Source organism: Vicia villosa, linkage group LG2 (assembly GCF_029867415.1).
Source record: "Vicia villosa cultivar HV-30 ecotype Madison, WI linkage group LG2, Vvil1.0, whole genome shotgun sequence".
NCBI classification, from domain to species: Eukaryota; Viridiplantae; Streptophyta; class Magnoliopsida; order Fabales; family Fabaceae; genus Vicia; species Vicia villosa.
The window spans coordinates 189531725-189544446 of NC_081181.1; the positions used below are offsets into that span (position 1 = coordinate 189531725).

The following is a 12722-nucleotide window of genomic DNA, read 5'->3' on the forward strand; positions in this document are numbered from 1 at the left end:
TTTGAATGCAAATTCTAATAACATTGTTTATAGTAAAACCGCGTGGTTTTACAATCCAACAGGTAAAACAGCGCGGTTTTATAGTCCTTTAACATGAGGGTTTTCTTCAACAGAATTTTCTTCAACACGAGGATTGATGCGTAGATGAAGATGCTTGTCCGTTCGTGTTCCACTCTCAATTGCCTTTGACGTTTTTTCAAACATGTTTTACTTTTGTTTGACTTTGTTGTCTATCTTTCCCCTCCGTTTTCATTCACGTTTTACTCTTGAATGTCTTTAAATGCATTTATCAATTTCATCCATGTTTTACTCCTACGTGTTTCCTTTCCTTTGCTTTCATGTTTATTCAAGTACAATACTCTGAGGATTTATTTTTTTCATTTCAAAAGAAGCCTTATTACGAGTATAAATACATAAATTTTGAAAAACAAAACACTTATTTGTAAATATCGGCTATTAATTACAAAATCTTCAAGATAATCATCTAAGCTTTTTGAAAAAAAACTCTGAAAATGATACTATCGATAGTGAATGTTGTCTTTTCTTCTTTTTTTTTTTTGTTTTTTACTACCGACTTAATTTGATTTGAGATCAGTTCTATCATCAAGTAATTTCAGTCTCAACCGATCGTAATTGCAAAAAATCGAAATGTGATTCATCGGTGAATATTGTCTTTTTTTTTAACTACAAGAGTATTATGATCAAATTATGTGACATGTTGGGGTCAAGTGCAATGGAGGAGGTACATGTACCAACTAAATTATCTGCAAAACAGACTTGTCTTCTGTATGTGCCTGTTATTATTAAAAAATATTAAAAATAAGAATAATAATATTTTAAACTTTCTTTTCTCTTATTTTTTTACTCTATCAAATCAAATAAGTTAAAAAATAAAAACCATCTAATTTCTTCCACACTCATATTTGACTTATTAGTTTCCCCTCTCTTTCGAAAAAACCAAACGGAGCATTTACATTAAAATCACGACACAGCCCCAAAAATCACGTTTGGTTCGCCCAAACACGTATCTATCCAAGCATATACTCAGTGCCTCACCTGTGTTTTTTCCTTCGGCTTCTTTTCATCGATGTTCAAAGCCGAACCGTCCTCCACCACAGTAAGCTATTCCTTCTCTCCATTCCTTATCAGTCCCCTGAAAACCTCATACCCATATTTCAAAACCGCGTTTTTTTTCACCCACCACCTGTTTGTTTATTTGTTTCTGAATTTTCCTCACTCATTTCAATGCCTTCGATCCCAAAACGAAAAATTATCTTCATGGGCATGTTTAATAGGTACATAAACTCTCTCAAAAACCCTTCCTTTTCAGCACTCACCCATCATCAGAATCACTATCACTCTTATCTATTCAGAAACAAAGCTTTGCCACAAATTGAAACCACCCTTCAATCATCAATGTTTCATGTATTTAAAAACTCTACTAATTGTCAATTACCATTATCAGATTCTCATTGTGTTCAATTGATTCAATCTATAATGCCAGTGAACTCTTTTGTTGCATTTCATTTATCCAATCGCCGTTATTGTTCAGAAACCGTTACCATGAACCAAGATTCTGGTTGTGGTGTGAGTGATGATGTTGTGGAGGTTAATGCTGTTGTGGAGAGTAGTGGTTTTGAGAGTGATATTGATAAGGTGCATACCACTGTAATGGATAATTTACTTGGTTTTCGTAATATGGAGAAAGCTCTTGAAAAATTAGGCATCCCATTGTCCACACCATTGGTTACTGGCGTGTTGCATAGGCTTCGATACGATGAAAAGATTGCGTTTCGGTTTTTCACATGGGCTGGTCATCAAGATAATTATTCTCATGAGCCTTGTGCTTATAATGATATGATGGATATTTTGTCTAGTACAAAGTATAAAGTAAAACAGTTTCGTATTGTTTGTGATGTGTTGGATTATATGAAGAGGAACAACAAGAGTACGGTTCCGGCGGAAGTTCTGATGAATATTTTGAGGAAATATACTGAGAGGTATTTGACTCATGTGCAGAAGTTTGCGAAGAAGAAGAGGATAAGAGTGAAGACGCAACCGGAAATAAATGCATTCAACTTTCTGTTGGATGCTTTGTGCAAGTGTTGCTTGGTTGAGGAAGCTGAAGGGTTCTATAAGAGAATGAGAAAAATGATCAATCCTAATGGGGATACGTATAATATTTTGGTTTTCGGATGGTGCAGGGTTAGAAACCCGACTAGAGGGATGAAAGTGTTGGAAGAAATGATTCAATTGGGTCACAAGCCTGACAATTTCACCTACAATACTGCCCTTGATACTTACTGCAAAACAGGCATGATATCAGACGCGGTAGAGCTTTTTGAGTTCATGAGGACAAAAGGTTCAATCATATCTTCTCCTACTGCCAAGAGTTATTCGATTCTAATTGTGGCTCTTGTCCAAAACGATAGAATGGAGGAATGTCTTAAAATTATGGGGCATATGATTAGCAGTGGTTGTCTTCCTGACGTCACGACATACAAGGATATAATCGAAGGTATGTGTTTGTGTGGTAAAATAGACGAAGCTTACAAGTTCTTGGAAGAGATGGGAAACAAAGGTTACCGGCCTGATATTGTTACTTATAATTGTTTCCTCAAGGTTCTCTGCGACAATAAGAAGTCTGAGGAAGCCCTTAAACTATATGGAAGAATGATTGATTTGAATTGTGTTCCTAGTGTCCAAACTTACAATATGCTGATTTCAATGTTTTTTAGGATGGATGATCCTGACGGGGCATTTGAGACTTGGCATGAAATGGAGAAGAGGGGTTGTAGGCCGGACACAGATACATACTGTGTCACGATTGAGGGTTTATTTAACTTCAATAAAGCTGAAGATGCTTGTATTCTTTTGGAAGAAGTGATATACAAGGGAATGAAACTTCCGTATAGAAAGTTTGATTCCTTGTTGATGCAACTTTCAATGATTGGTGATCTCCAGGCTATTCATAAGCTCTCAGATCATATGAGGAAATTCTATAATAATCCTATGGCAAGACGTTATGCTCTAAGCCAGAAGCGCAAGAGCATGGGCTTGAGAGGGAAATCGTAGTAAGAAATTTCTTGGTTGAGTTTTTGCTAGCTTTTGTAAAAACATGGAGGAGATTCTGTTAGTAGGGTTTTTCTCATGTTTTGTCGGGTTGGACAAGTATTTTCTGGTGACATGGCAGGTTTAGTATTTACCTTTTTAGATACTGCCTTCAAGCTTGTCTCTACCCTGCATGTTGGGCTACATCATGATGACTGCTAGTTGCATCTGTGGACATGCTCTCTACTGCCAATACTTTTGCATGAAAAATTTGGGTCTTCCGATCTTATATATTCTCGTGTTTAGTTCTGTAAGAGAAATTTTGGAAGCTGTTATGACATTCTGATTGAGCGATGATGATTAGCTGATGCAACCTAAAGGTCGAAAGCTCCATGTATGTATTATGTTGTCTTGTGAGGGAGAAGAGGTTGTGAACTTGTGCATGATGGCAAAATTTGTTATCTGGTCAAGAATCTGTTAGTTACTTCTGCCGAAAGATATTGCAATTTAATGAGATTTTATCTAGCATCTTAGGGGTCATAGTATGGTTTGACCCTATTAAATAGCTACCTGTAATTACAATTATAATTTATAATGAATGGACGACCATCACTTCAATGATGACCTCAGTTTACTTTTTCCCTTCATTGGTCACATTCTATTTCCCTATTTGCATTTCTACTTTTCTTTTGATGTTTCCTTCTGTTCTTAAGCTTGTTTGTTTTATTGGATCATCCCTTAGAAGAGTGGAGTTTCTTACACATGTCAGGAGTTTTTTTTTTACACATGTCAGGAGTTTTTTTTTTTAAATATCAGATCATTCTGTTTGAATGTTTTTCAATGTCTTAGAGACCTTATGAAGCCATACCATTGAGATGTTATTATCTGTTATGGTAGGCTCAATTGTAACTTGAAAGCTGGTGTTTAGCCCGGGGATTTTTTTTTCCTTGGCCAATATATCGAACGATTTACATATGTGCCAGTAATTCAATGATTTACAGGTAACATATACACTTCGGAAATGTAATATATGGCATGATCTAAAAACATTTGAAATTTGCTCATCCTATTTAAGAGCAAACATGAATTTCCCAGCTGAATAATTTGGCTTTAAGGGTCAGCCATGTTTCTGCTGGTAATCCTTGTTTTTTCAAGAATGAATTCATGCATATATTTACAGGTAACAAAATAATTTACTCACTATACTTTGAACAGGTTAGGATTGAGTTATTTGAATTTATCTAGTATCATAAACAATTGTGAGACTATTTGAGAGATATTTTAGAAACAACTTATGAAATGTCCATAAGTTGTTTTTCAACTTATTTTCATGAGATTTTCAGAATCGATTATGAAAGTAGATTGTAATTTATATGAAAATGGTTTTACTTGAGCCATCTTTTGTTTTAAAAATAATTTATATATAAGCAACTTATTTAATAAATAATTAATGAAGTTGTTTATTCAAACAGGACAATTTAGAATTCAAAATACACTACTCTGTGTGGAAGCCACATATCTCCAAGCACATTGAAACTCCAATGCCTACTAGAAAGTGAGGTTTGAAACTCTGACTTCAGGTTGTTTACATCTATAAATTTCAAACTGGTCCTGGATCCACCATAAATTATGGGAAATTAGCCTATGTTGTTATTAATTTGGAAATTCCACTGTGGTCTGTCCCTAATCACCTAATTGCGGTATTTGGATTGTAACACCTTTATGCGGGCGGGTGCAATTACCAATTAATGGGTGCAGTTACCGTGTATAGATAAAAATCTATGCATCATGCATAAATTATTATGGACCTTTGGATCAAATTCTATTACTCAATACTCAATACTTATTCAATACTCAATACTTATTCAATTGTTATTACTCAATACTCAATACTTATTCAATACTCAATACTAGATTAAAAAAACATGATCCAATGACTTATGTAGACTTATGCACGGTGCATAAGGAAAATCCTTATGTATATTAGCCAAAGCCCCAATTAATTATGTTTGAATTTATTTGAATGTGACCCTCAAATTTTCAAGGACAATATAAGTTGCACTTTTTTCCTTCCTTCAAATCCAAGTAATTTATTTAAAATGAAAAATCTAAGGTGAAAGGATAATAACTAAATCTAAAATAAAGATCTTAGAACCTAGATCACTCACAAAATTTACATTTATTTATCCTCCCTCCAAAACATTAACAAGACGCAAATTCAAAAAATTCAAATAAAATGTTTATCTTTATTTTTAGACTAAATTCTTAAAACACTTTTATTTCATAGATTAAAAGTTCATTTTTAATAATAAGTTTCTTGAAAAATAAAATTTGTAATCTTAATCTCATATACTTTTTAAAAATTGTGCTTGATAAATATCTATCACATTTTTAAATTATTTGTAAAATTCGAATATATGAATAACTATTTAAATTTTATTTAAAAATTGTATTTATTATTATTATTATTATTTTATTCACAAAGTAGTAGATAGATTAAAATATATAAAAAATTATTTACTTCAAAGAATACTTTATAATGATAAATTAATATTTTAACTTAAGAACCAATTTATAAATCCATACTTGCAACCTCTATATTCTAAGAAAATATTTTTACAATTATGAGAATAAATAGTTAGAACTAATTATAAGGTTAAAAAAATTATTCTTTAAGTGTTTTGTTCTGAAATTAAAAATGTTGGTGTAAATTTTTAATGTGGTGGTTCTTGTTACTTTAGGAGATGCATCAATAAATTTTCACACATCGGCAAATTTACACGTTAATTTTTGAGTGATGGATATAAAATAAATTATAAGAAAAATCATATATTTTTCTTCGCTAGTGGTGGTATTTATATAATAGACGAAATTTGACATTTTTTACATTGTGTCTAAGACCGATCCATAATAATAAATATAGAAGTTTATGTAAATATTTTACAATAATTTTATATTTCGATGATTTTTATTCTAAAGTATACTTTCGTAAATTTTATATAAATTTTTAATATATATATATATATATATATATATATATATATATATATATATATATATATATATATATATATATATATATATATATATATATATATATATATATATATATATATATATATATATATAACTATCTGTATTTTTAGAAACATCAAATTACACGAACACTTTTTGAAAAAACACTTCAAATTAAATTTTGTTATTTTTATTTTCGAATAATTTATTTATTGAGAATCATCTATCAATTCTAGAAACAAACTTCCCCCTAAAATTTAGCCGATCTAGAATCTATAATATATTTTGGTTGAATTAATTATGGCATTTTTTTTTAGCGAAACAGAATAATTGGCGAGTAATATATAAAATGGGCCTAATAGCACTGTTTCCTCAAATTTTCTCGGTTTCCTCTAAAAAGAAACTTTCACTTCACCTTCCTTTTCCCGCCGTTTCTTCAAATCAGTTCCCCACCGAGACTCAAACGCTTAGAGAGAGAAAGATGAATGCTCCGACGAAGAAAAAGATCCAACAAAAGTGCGAAATCAGAGGCTATAATATCAAACTCGAAGCCGTTGACGAGATCCTCTCCTTCGTCACTCGTTTCGAACTCACCAAACAAGACGAAGCCATCGATCTCGTCCTCGATCAGCTTGAGCAGGAATCCAGTAACACCTCTCTCTCTCTCTCTCTCTTCATAATTTTTTTTCTTTAATTCTTGATTCCATTTAACATTTTTGTGTAATCGCAGTCAAATCTACAGTAATCGATGTGGAGCCAGTTCGACGAGTGGTGAACTTGCTATTGGAAGCCGGCGCGGAGGAGGAAACCTTTGAAACGTTTGCTTCATCTTCTTCTTCCGCTATTGTCGTCATTGAGGTGTTCGACGTGTTCTACCAGCAAGTTCTTTTTTCTTTCTTGGTGTTTTGTTTCTGTTAACGAATATTCCTGCAATTGTTATGTGAATGTTCTTGAATCCTACTTGATTTAGAAATTTAGGGCAAGTGTAATTATAAGAAAAATGTTAGATGAATTGTATTCTTTTGGAAGAATCTGTCAGTTATTTCCGCTGGAAGATATTGCAATTTAATGAGATTTTATGATGAAATAGCTACCTGTATCACAATAATAATGAGTGGACCATCACTTCAATAATGAACACATTTTACTTTTCCCTTCGTTGGTCACATTCTATTTCGCCATTTGCTTTTCCACTTTTCTTTTGATGTTTCCTTCTGTTCTCAAGCTGGTTTGTTTTGTTGTATCATCTCGTGGAGGAGTGGAGTTGTAACTTGAAAGCTGCTGTTTATCCTGGGGATTTCTTTTTCCTTAGCCAATATAACCAATGATTTACATGTGTCAGTAATTCAATGATTTACGGGTAACATATATCCGTTGGAAATATAATATATCCCATGGTCTAAAAACATTTGAAATTTTCTCATCCTATTTAAGAGCAAACATGAATTTCTCAGATGAATAATTTGGCTTTAAGGGTGGTCAGCCATGTTTCTGTTGGTAATCCTCGTTTTTTCAAGAATGATGAATTCATGTATTTTTGTAGATGTTATATGGAGTATCATTGATGTTCTTGCAAGTGCTTTTTCTGTTTTGAGGATTTATTTAGAGAACTCAGGAAGTGGAGAAGATATCTTATAAAAGAGGGTGCTATGCTATTCTATGTAATGTTGTGAAGCAAGTCTAGCTAGGATAATATTTGAACCATTTAGGATTCACTTATTTAAATTTATCTCATATCATAAGCAATTGTGAGACTTTTTAAAAGAGTTTACAGAAACAACTTATGAAATGTCCATAAGTTGTTTTTCAATTTATTTTCCTAAGATTAATCGTTTATGAAAATAAGTAGGTTGTAACTTTATGAAAAGGGAAATAACAGTTTCTTTGTTTCTGTTGGTTTTAGATTTCCTATGACAAAGACAAAAAATATAGAAGCAAAAGCAACATTCTACGTAATTTTATTACCATGATGTTTTCTTATGAATATTTTTTAAATTAACCAAATTTTTCAAAGAAATTATACAAATAATCAAACTTTCAAATTATTTATGCATATGGTCAATTTTTCAAAAAAATAACACATTGTCACCAACTATGGTGGCCAATGTTTTAAAAATCAGACCGGTCATCAAACCGGTGAGGGTATTGGGTCACTGGTTCATTGGTTGAACCACTGAGTCACTGGTTCATTGGTTGAACCACTGAGTCACTGGTTCATTGGTTGAACCACTGAGTCACTGGTCGAACCGCATGACTAAATCAGATTAAACCGGATAATTCAGTTGAATAAACCGGTCTCTATTGCAATACTATATATTTATTAAATCGGTCAAACCGGATGACTTAGTCTCTAAAAAAATATCACAACACCTACAAAATTTTACAATTTTAAAATATCATAATTTCACGTGTTTATTTTTTACATTCAAATTCTAAATATAATCATCACTCACAACAAAATAATACAAAAATATAAATTTAAATAATTTTTAAACCAAGTCTAATTGCAAACAGGGAAAAAGTTGTTCCAAATAAGGCTTGAATAAAGTCTAATTATATTTTTTATAAAAAAAATCACGAAAACGAAGTCATTTTGTTAAAAAAAAAAAAAACATGCATTTGAACCACTGGTTTTCTAAAACCGTCGGTTCACTAATTTTTTCCGATTTTGGCCGATTCTCACCGATTCAATAACATATCTGATCCAACAATCAGATCAGACCGGTGACCCTTTCGATTTCCGGTCTGACCGGCCAATCGATCTGATTTTTAAAACATTGATGGTGGCGACTACTCTCATTTTAGGGGCAAGTAGCCAATGGTAGTGGTGACATCATTAAAAAAATAGGGCACCACTAAGGGACCGAAACCTAACTTTTAAGGCCCTCAAAATATGAAACGACCATTTAAAAAATAAATGAGTCTCATAAACTAAAGACCCCTAAAATTCAAGTAGGACCTTGAGTCCCCCAGTGGCGGAGCCAGAAATTCTAGGGAGCCCGGACAAAAAATTTTACCTTGATTTTACTAATTTTACACTCTGTTTATACTAATTTTACCCTTAATTTTGTCTAAAAATTTTGCCCGTTATTTTGTCCAAAAATTTTATGCCCTATTTTTTACTAATTTTACCCTTAATTTTGTCTAAAAATTATTAATTTTATCTCAAGTGTTGTCTAAAAAACCAACTATTAAGTGGGGAGAATACAACGAAAGGAGGGGTTGACCCCGAGCGCGTGCCCGGGCTCGCTGGGCTATAGCTCCGCCCCTGAGTCCCCCCTCATTTCTGCATAGTTTTTTATTTAGACTTCTCAAAAAATATTTTTTATAAAATATGTTTTTTGAAAAAAAAATCAATTTCTTATCTATAATATAAGAAAACTCTATCTTTTTGAGGAGTTCCTCTCATGCTGCCAAGTGGCTTATTCTGAGAGTAGGAAATGTTGCTTATTGATGCGCCATGTGGAATGTTCATTTATGAAGTTATGTTCTTCCATCTTCCACTATGGATGTGTTACATAATTAGCATTTGTGTGGTTCTTTCCATGCATCTTCTATTCTGCATAATTATGTGTTACATAATTATCATAATGAGGACTTTATATTCTTCTCTATTCAGCTTCTGCATCAGTTATGTAATGAAGAGTTTGTAACTCCTACATTATACATAATGATTGTGTTATTTATAGCATTTGTGGCTTCCACTTTTCTGTAGTATCAGACCACTTTTACTTTGCTGCTTGTGCTAACTGGCTGTACAATATGGAGAGACCATTGGCGAAAATCTGTGATGTCAACGATAGCAAAGAACTTTGTAAAGTTTCTGTTCGAGTGCACCACAAATGGAAAGTTGTTTCGAACAAGAGGGAGCATTTTGAGATGATTTTTGTTGACGTATCGGTAATGAAGTGATTTCTTTGGTTGGTTTTTCCTATACTGTTTTTGGTTTGTTGTCTGTCTAATATTATTTTTTGTGTTGCACAAGGTGGTGACATACATGTTGTTGTTCCTGTGCCACATGTATCTTTATTTTATGAAAAATTGACATAACAAAACTCATCAGGTATGTTTGTTTGTTATTGTTTTGATTTTGATGAGGTTTTTTCTTATATTCTATTATTTTGGTCTTATGTTGTTTAGATACGATGGTGGAATAAGATCAAGCAACATCAGAACAAACCAACTGACATCTTGGTTTGATTTTCTACATTTGTGTACTTTGCTAGGGTTTTCATCAAAACTCATCTTATCAAGAGAAAAACTGTCATCAAGGTTTTCAAATCATTATTTTTAGTTGATTTCTCCCATTTTTGTAAGTACAATTATAGAGTACGTAAGAATTAATACAAATGTAAGTACAATGTTTGTAATCAGAGTGCAATTAATTCTTGTAATAGGATGAAAAGGAAATAGATAAATTATACTGTGATAAGTGTGATGATTGTATGTGGTTCATTGACATGGTTTGTTTGTTACTGTTTTGGTTTTAGTGAGTTTTAATTTTCATTTTTTTTATGTTGTTTTGTTCTTATTGTTGAACGGTTCCGTTGGTTTTCTACCTTAGAAATGATTCCACTTTTATAAGTCCTGTCTTTCCAAATTTACTTTTGAACGGTTCTTCCAATTCTTCTGGAATTATAATTTTCCAACTTTACTGTTGGACGGTCTTCCGGTTCTTCTGGAATTATAAGTCCCGTCTTTTGAACTTTACTGTTGAACCTTTCTTCCCGTTCTCCTGGAATTGCGGTGATTTTGGGTCTCAGTTTTTGTTGATATATTTTTTTAATAGAATTTAAAGAAGAAAAAAGAATAAGAGTAAAACAAGAATAAAAATTTAATTCATTATATCTCATTATATCTAATGAATTTTGATTTGTTTTATTATTTCTATATATGTTATCGATCAAAAAGAGAACATAATCACGATTTGATCTTTAATAACCTATATATTTAGTTAATTTCAAAATATTTTTTTATAAAAATTTTAATCCAAATAAATTATACTGTACTTTAAATAAATAAAATAAAAAATATTATCTATAAAATCCAAATCAAAAAGAAGAAAAGTGAAAATAAAAAAAAATATAAACTTGATTATCTATAAACTTGATTGTTTCAAAAAATATTATCTATAAAATATAATTTTTGTTTCAATTGTTGAGTTGAGAATTTTATTTGTAAAATTATTATTATTGCTACATTAAAGTCTAAAATGAATAAACATTTATAAACTTGATTTTTCAAAAATATTTAAAATAAATAAAGTAAATATATGTTACAATAACTTAAAGGGAAAAAATTACAATACCTTACATATACGTGGAAAAAATATAATAAAAAATCTAATAATGATCAAAATAAGAGAAAAATAGAATGTGATGTTTATTATTGATCTAAATATGAAAAAACATGTTACTATTGAAATCTATGTCATTGAAATAATTATTTAATAAATATGTACTAATTATCTAAATACGAGAAAAGTATTAAAATTGTCATAGTAGGGAAATCTGATAGAGCAAAAATATAGTGAAATCTTGGACGGACCAATGAAGGGGAGACCCAACATGATTTTTTTTTTAATGGAGGGAGATAAGATTACAAATAACTTGCTATTATGTGTTATATTTTGATGAACAACTAATTATAAATTTTAATTTATTATACGTATTATTTAATATTTATAAGATTTATTTTTGTACTAAGAAATTATTTATTTTGAATATAATTATCCATATAGGTCTATTAATTTGTCTATATTTAACATTTTGTTAATGTAATAGTGTTATTAGATAGGAAAATCGACCAAACAGTAATATAATATGCATTTGATTTGTTTCCTTTTTTTTTGACTTTTAAATTTGTTATTTTTTTATATTTTCTAATATCTACTGTATATTTCATTTTTCTATTTTAAAAATATTAAATGTTATATTCAATTAAAAATAAATTATAAAATATTAAATAAAAATGATTTTATATAAAAAATACAATATAGACAATGTTATTTTTATAAACGGGAACAATTGTTTTTATAAAAATAGTGATCCAGATATTATTTATATAAAAAAAAACCTATAGGCACATGTTTTGTTATTTAGCTAACATTTCAACTTCTATGTAATGCTTATTTATATATACTCTAATTATTTTAAAAATAACTATATTAGTTATAAAATAAAAGATAATCATATTAGTTATAAAAAAATTAGTTACAATCATTTAAATTAATTATCATCAATATTACTCTAATTTTTAATTTATATTTTTTAATATTTATTTATATTATATTATTTAAACTATATACATGATGTTAAAAAATTTAATGCGACGATTTTAAAATATAGGAATTTGCTACACATAAATTTAATACGGGTTAGAGTTTACAATTGTTTTTTATGTTAACATATATAATATTCATTCTCACATAAAATATATGATATTTGTGTTTGTGAATGAAATGTATGAGAGTAAGAGTTGTATTTAGTTTATGAGAGTGTGAGTAAATCAATTGTGCGTTTTTTTTTATAAAATAATTGTGTGTTTTATCTATTACTTAATTTTTTTTTTAATTTGACTCAACAAAAATGGTTTTTTTAATTAAAATTAATTAAAAAAATTTAGTACAAAATTAATAATATATTAAATGCATGTTT

General features: G+C 30.2%; 2 protein-coding genes across 2 annotated transcripts; both read left to right on the top strand.

The window, feature by feature from the left end:
* Nucleotides 1-937: 937 nt before the first annotated feature.
* LOC131653349 (pentatricopeptide repeat-containing protein At1g73400, mitochondrial-like) lies at nt 938-3841 on the top strand. The gene has a single exon (XM_058923462.1). It carries the CDS (start codon nt 1246-1248, stop codon nt 3073-3075), a length of 1830 nt encoding a protein of 609 aa, XP_058779445.1. The 5' UTR covers nt 938-1245; the 3' UTR covers nt 3076-3841.
* A 2641-nt stretch (nt 3842-6482) lies between these two features.
* Nucleotides 6483-7056, top strand: LOC131647712 (DNA polymerase epsilon subunit B-like). Its single transcript, XM_058917567.1, has 2 exons — nt 6483-6713; nt 6797-7056. Exons 1-2 carry the CDS (start codon nt 6548-6550, stop codon nt 6982-6984), a joined length of 354 nt encoding a protein of 117 aa, XP_058773550.1. The 5' UTR covers nt 6483-6547; the 3' UTR covers nt 6985-7056.
* The last annotated feature ends 5666 nt before the right edge of the window (nt 7057-12722 follow it).

Excerpts from the sequence above, each read along its gene's own strand:
- LOC131653349 (XM_058923462.1), top strand. The coding sequence starts at position 1,246 with ATGCCTTCGATCCCAAAACGAAAAATTATCTTCATGGGCATGTTTAAT.
- LOC131647712 (XM_058917567.1), top strand. The coding sequence starts at position 6,548 with ATGAATGCTCCGACGAAGAAAAAGATCCAACAAAAGTGCGAAATCAGA. Across the intron at positions 6,714-6,796 it reads TCAGCTTGAGCAGGAATCCA|TCAAATCTACAGTAATCGAT; the intron begins GTAACACCTCTC and ends GTGTAATCGCAG.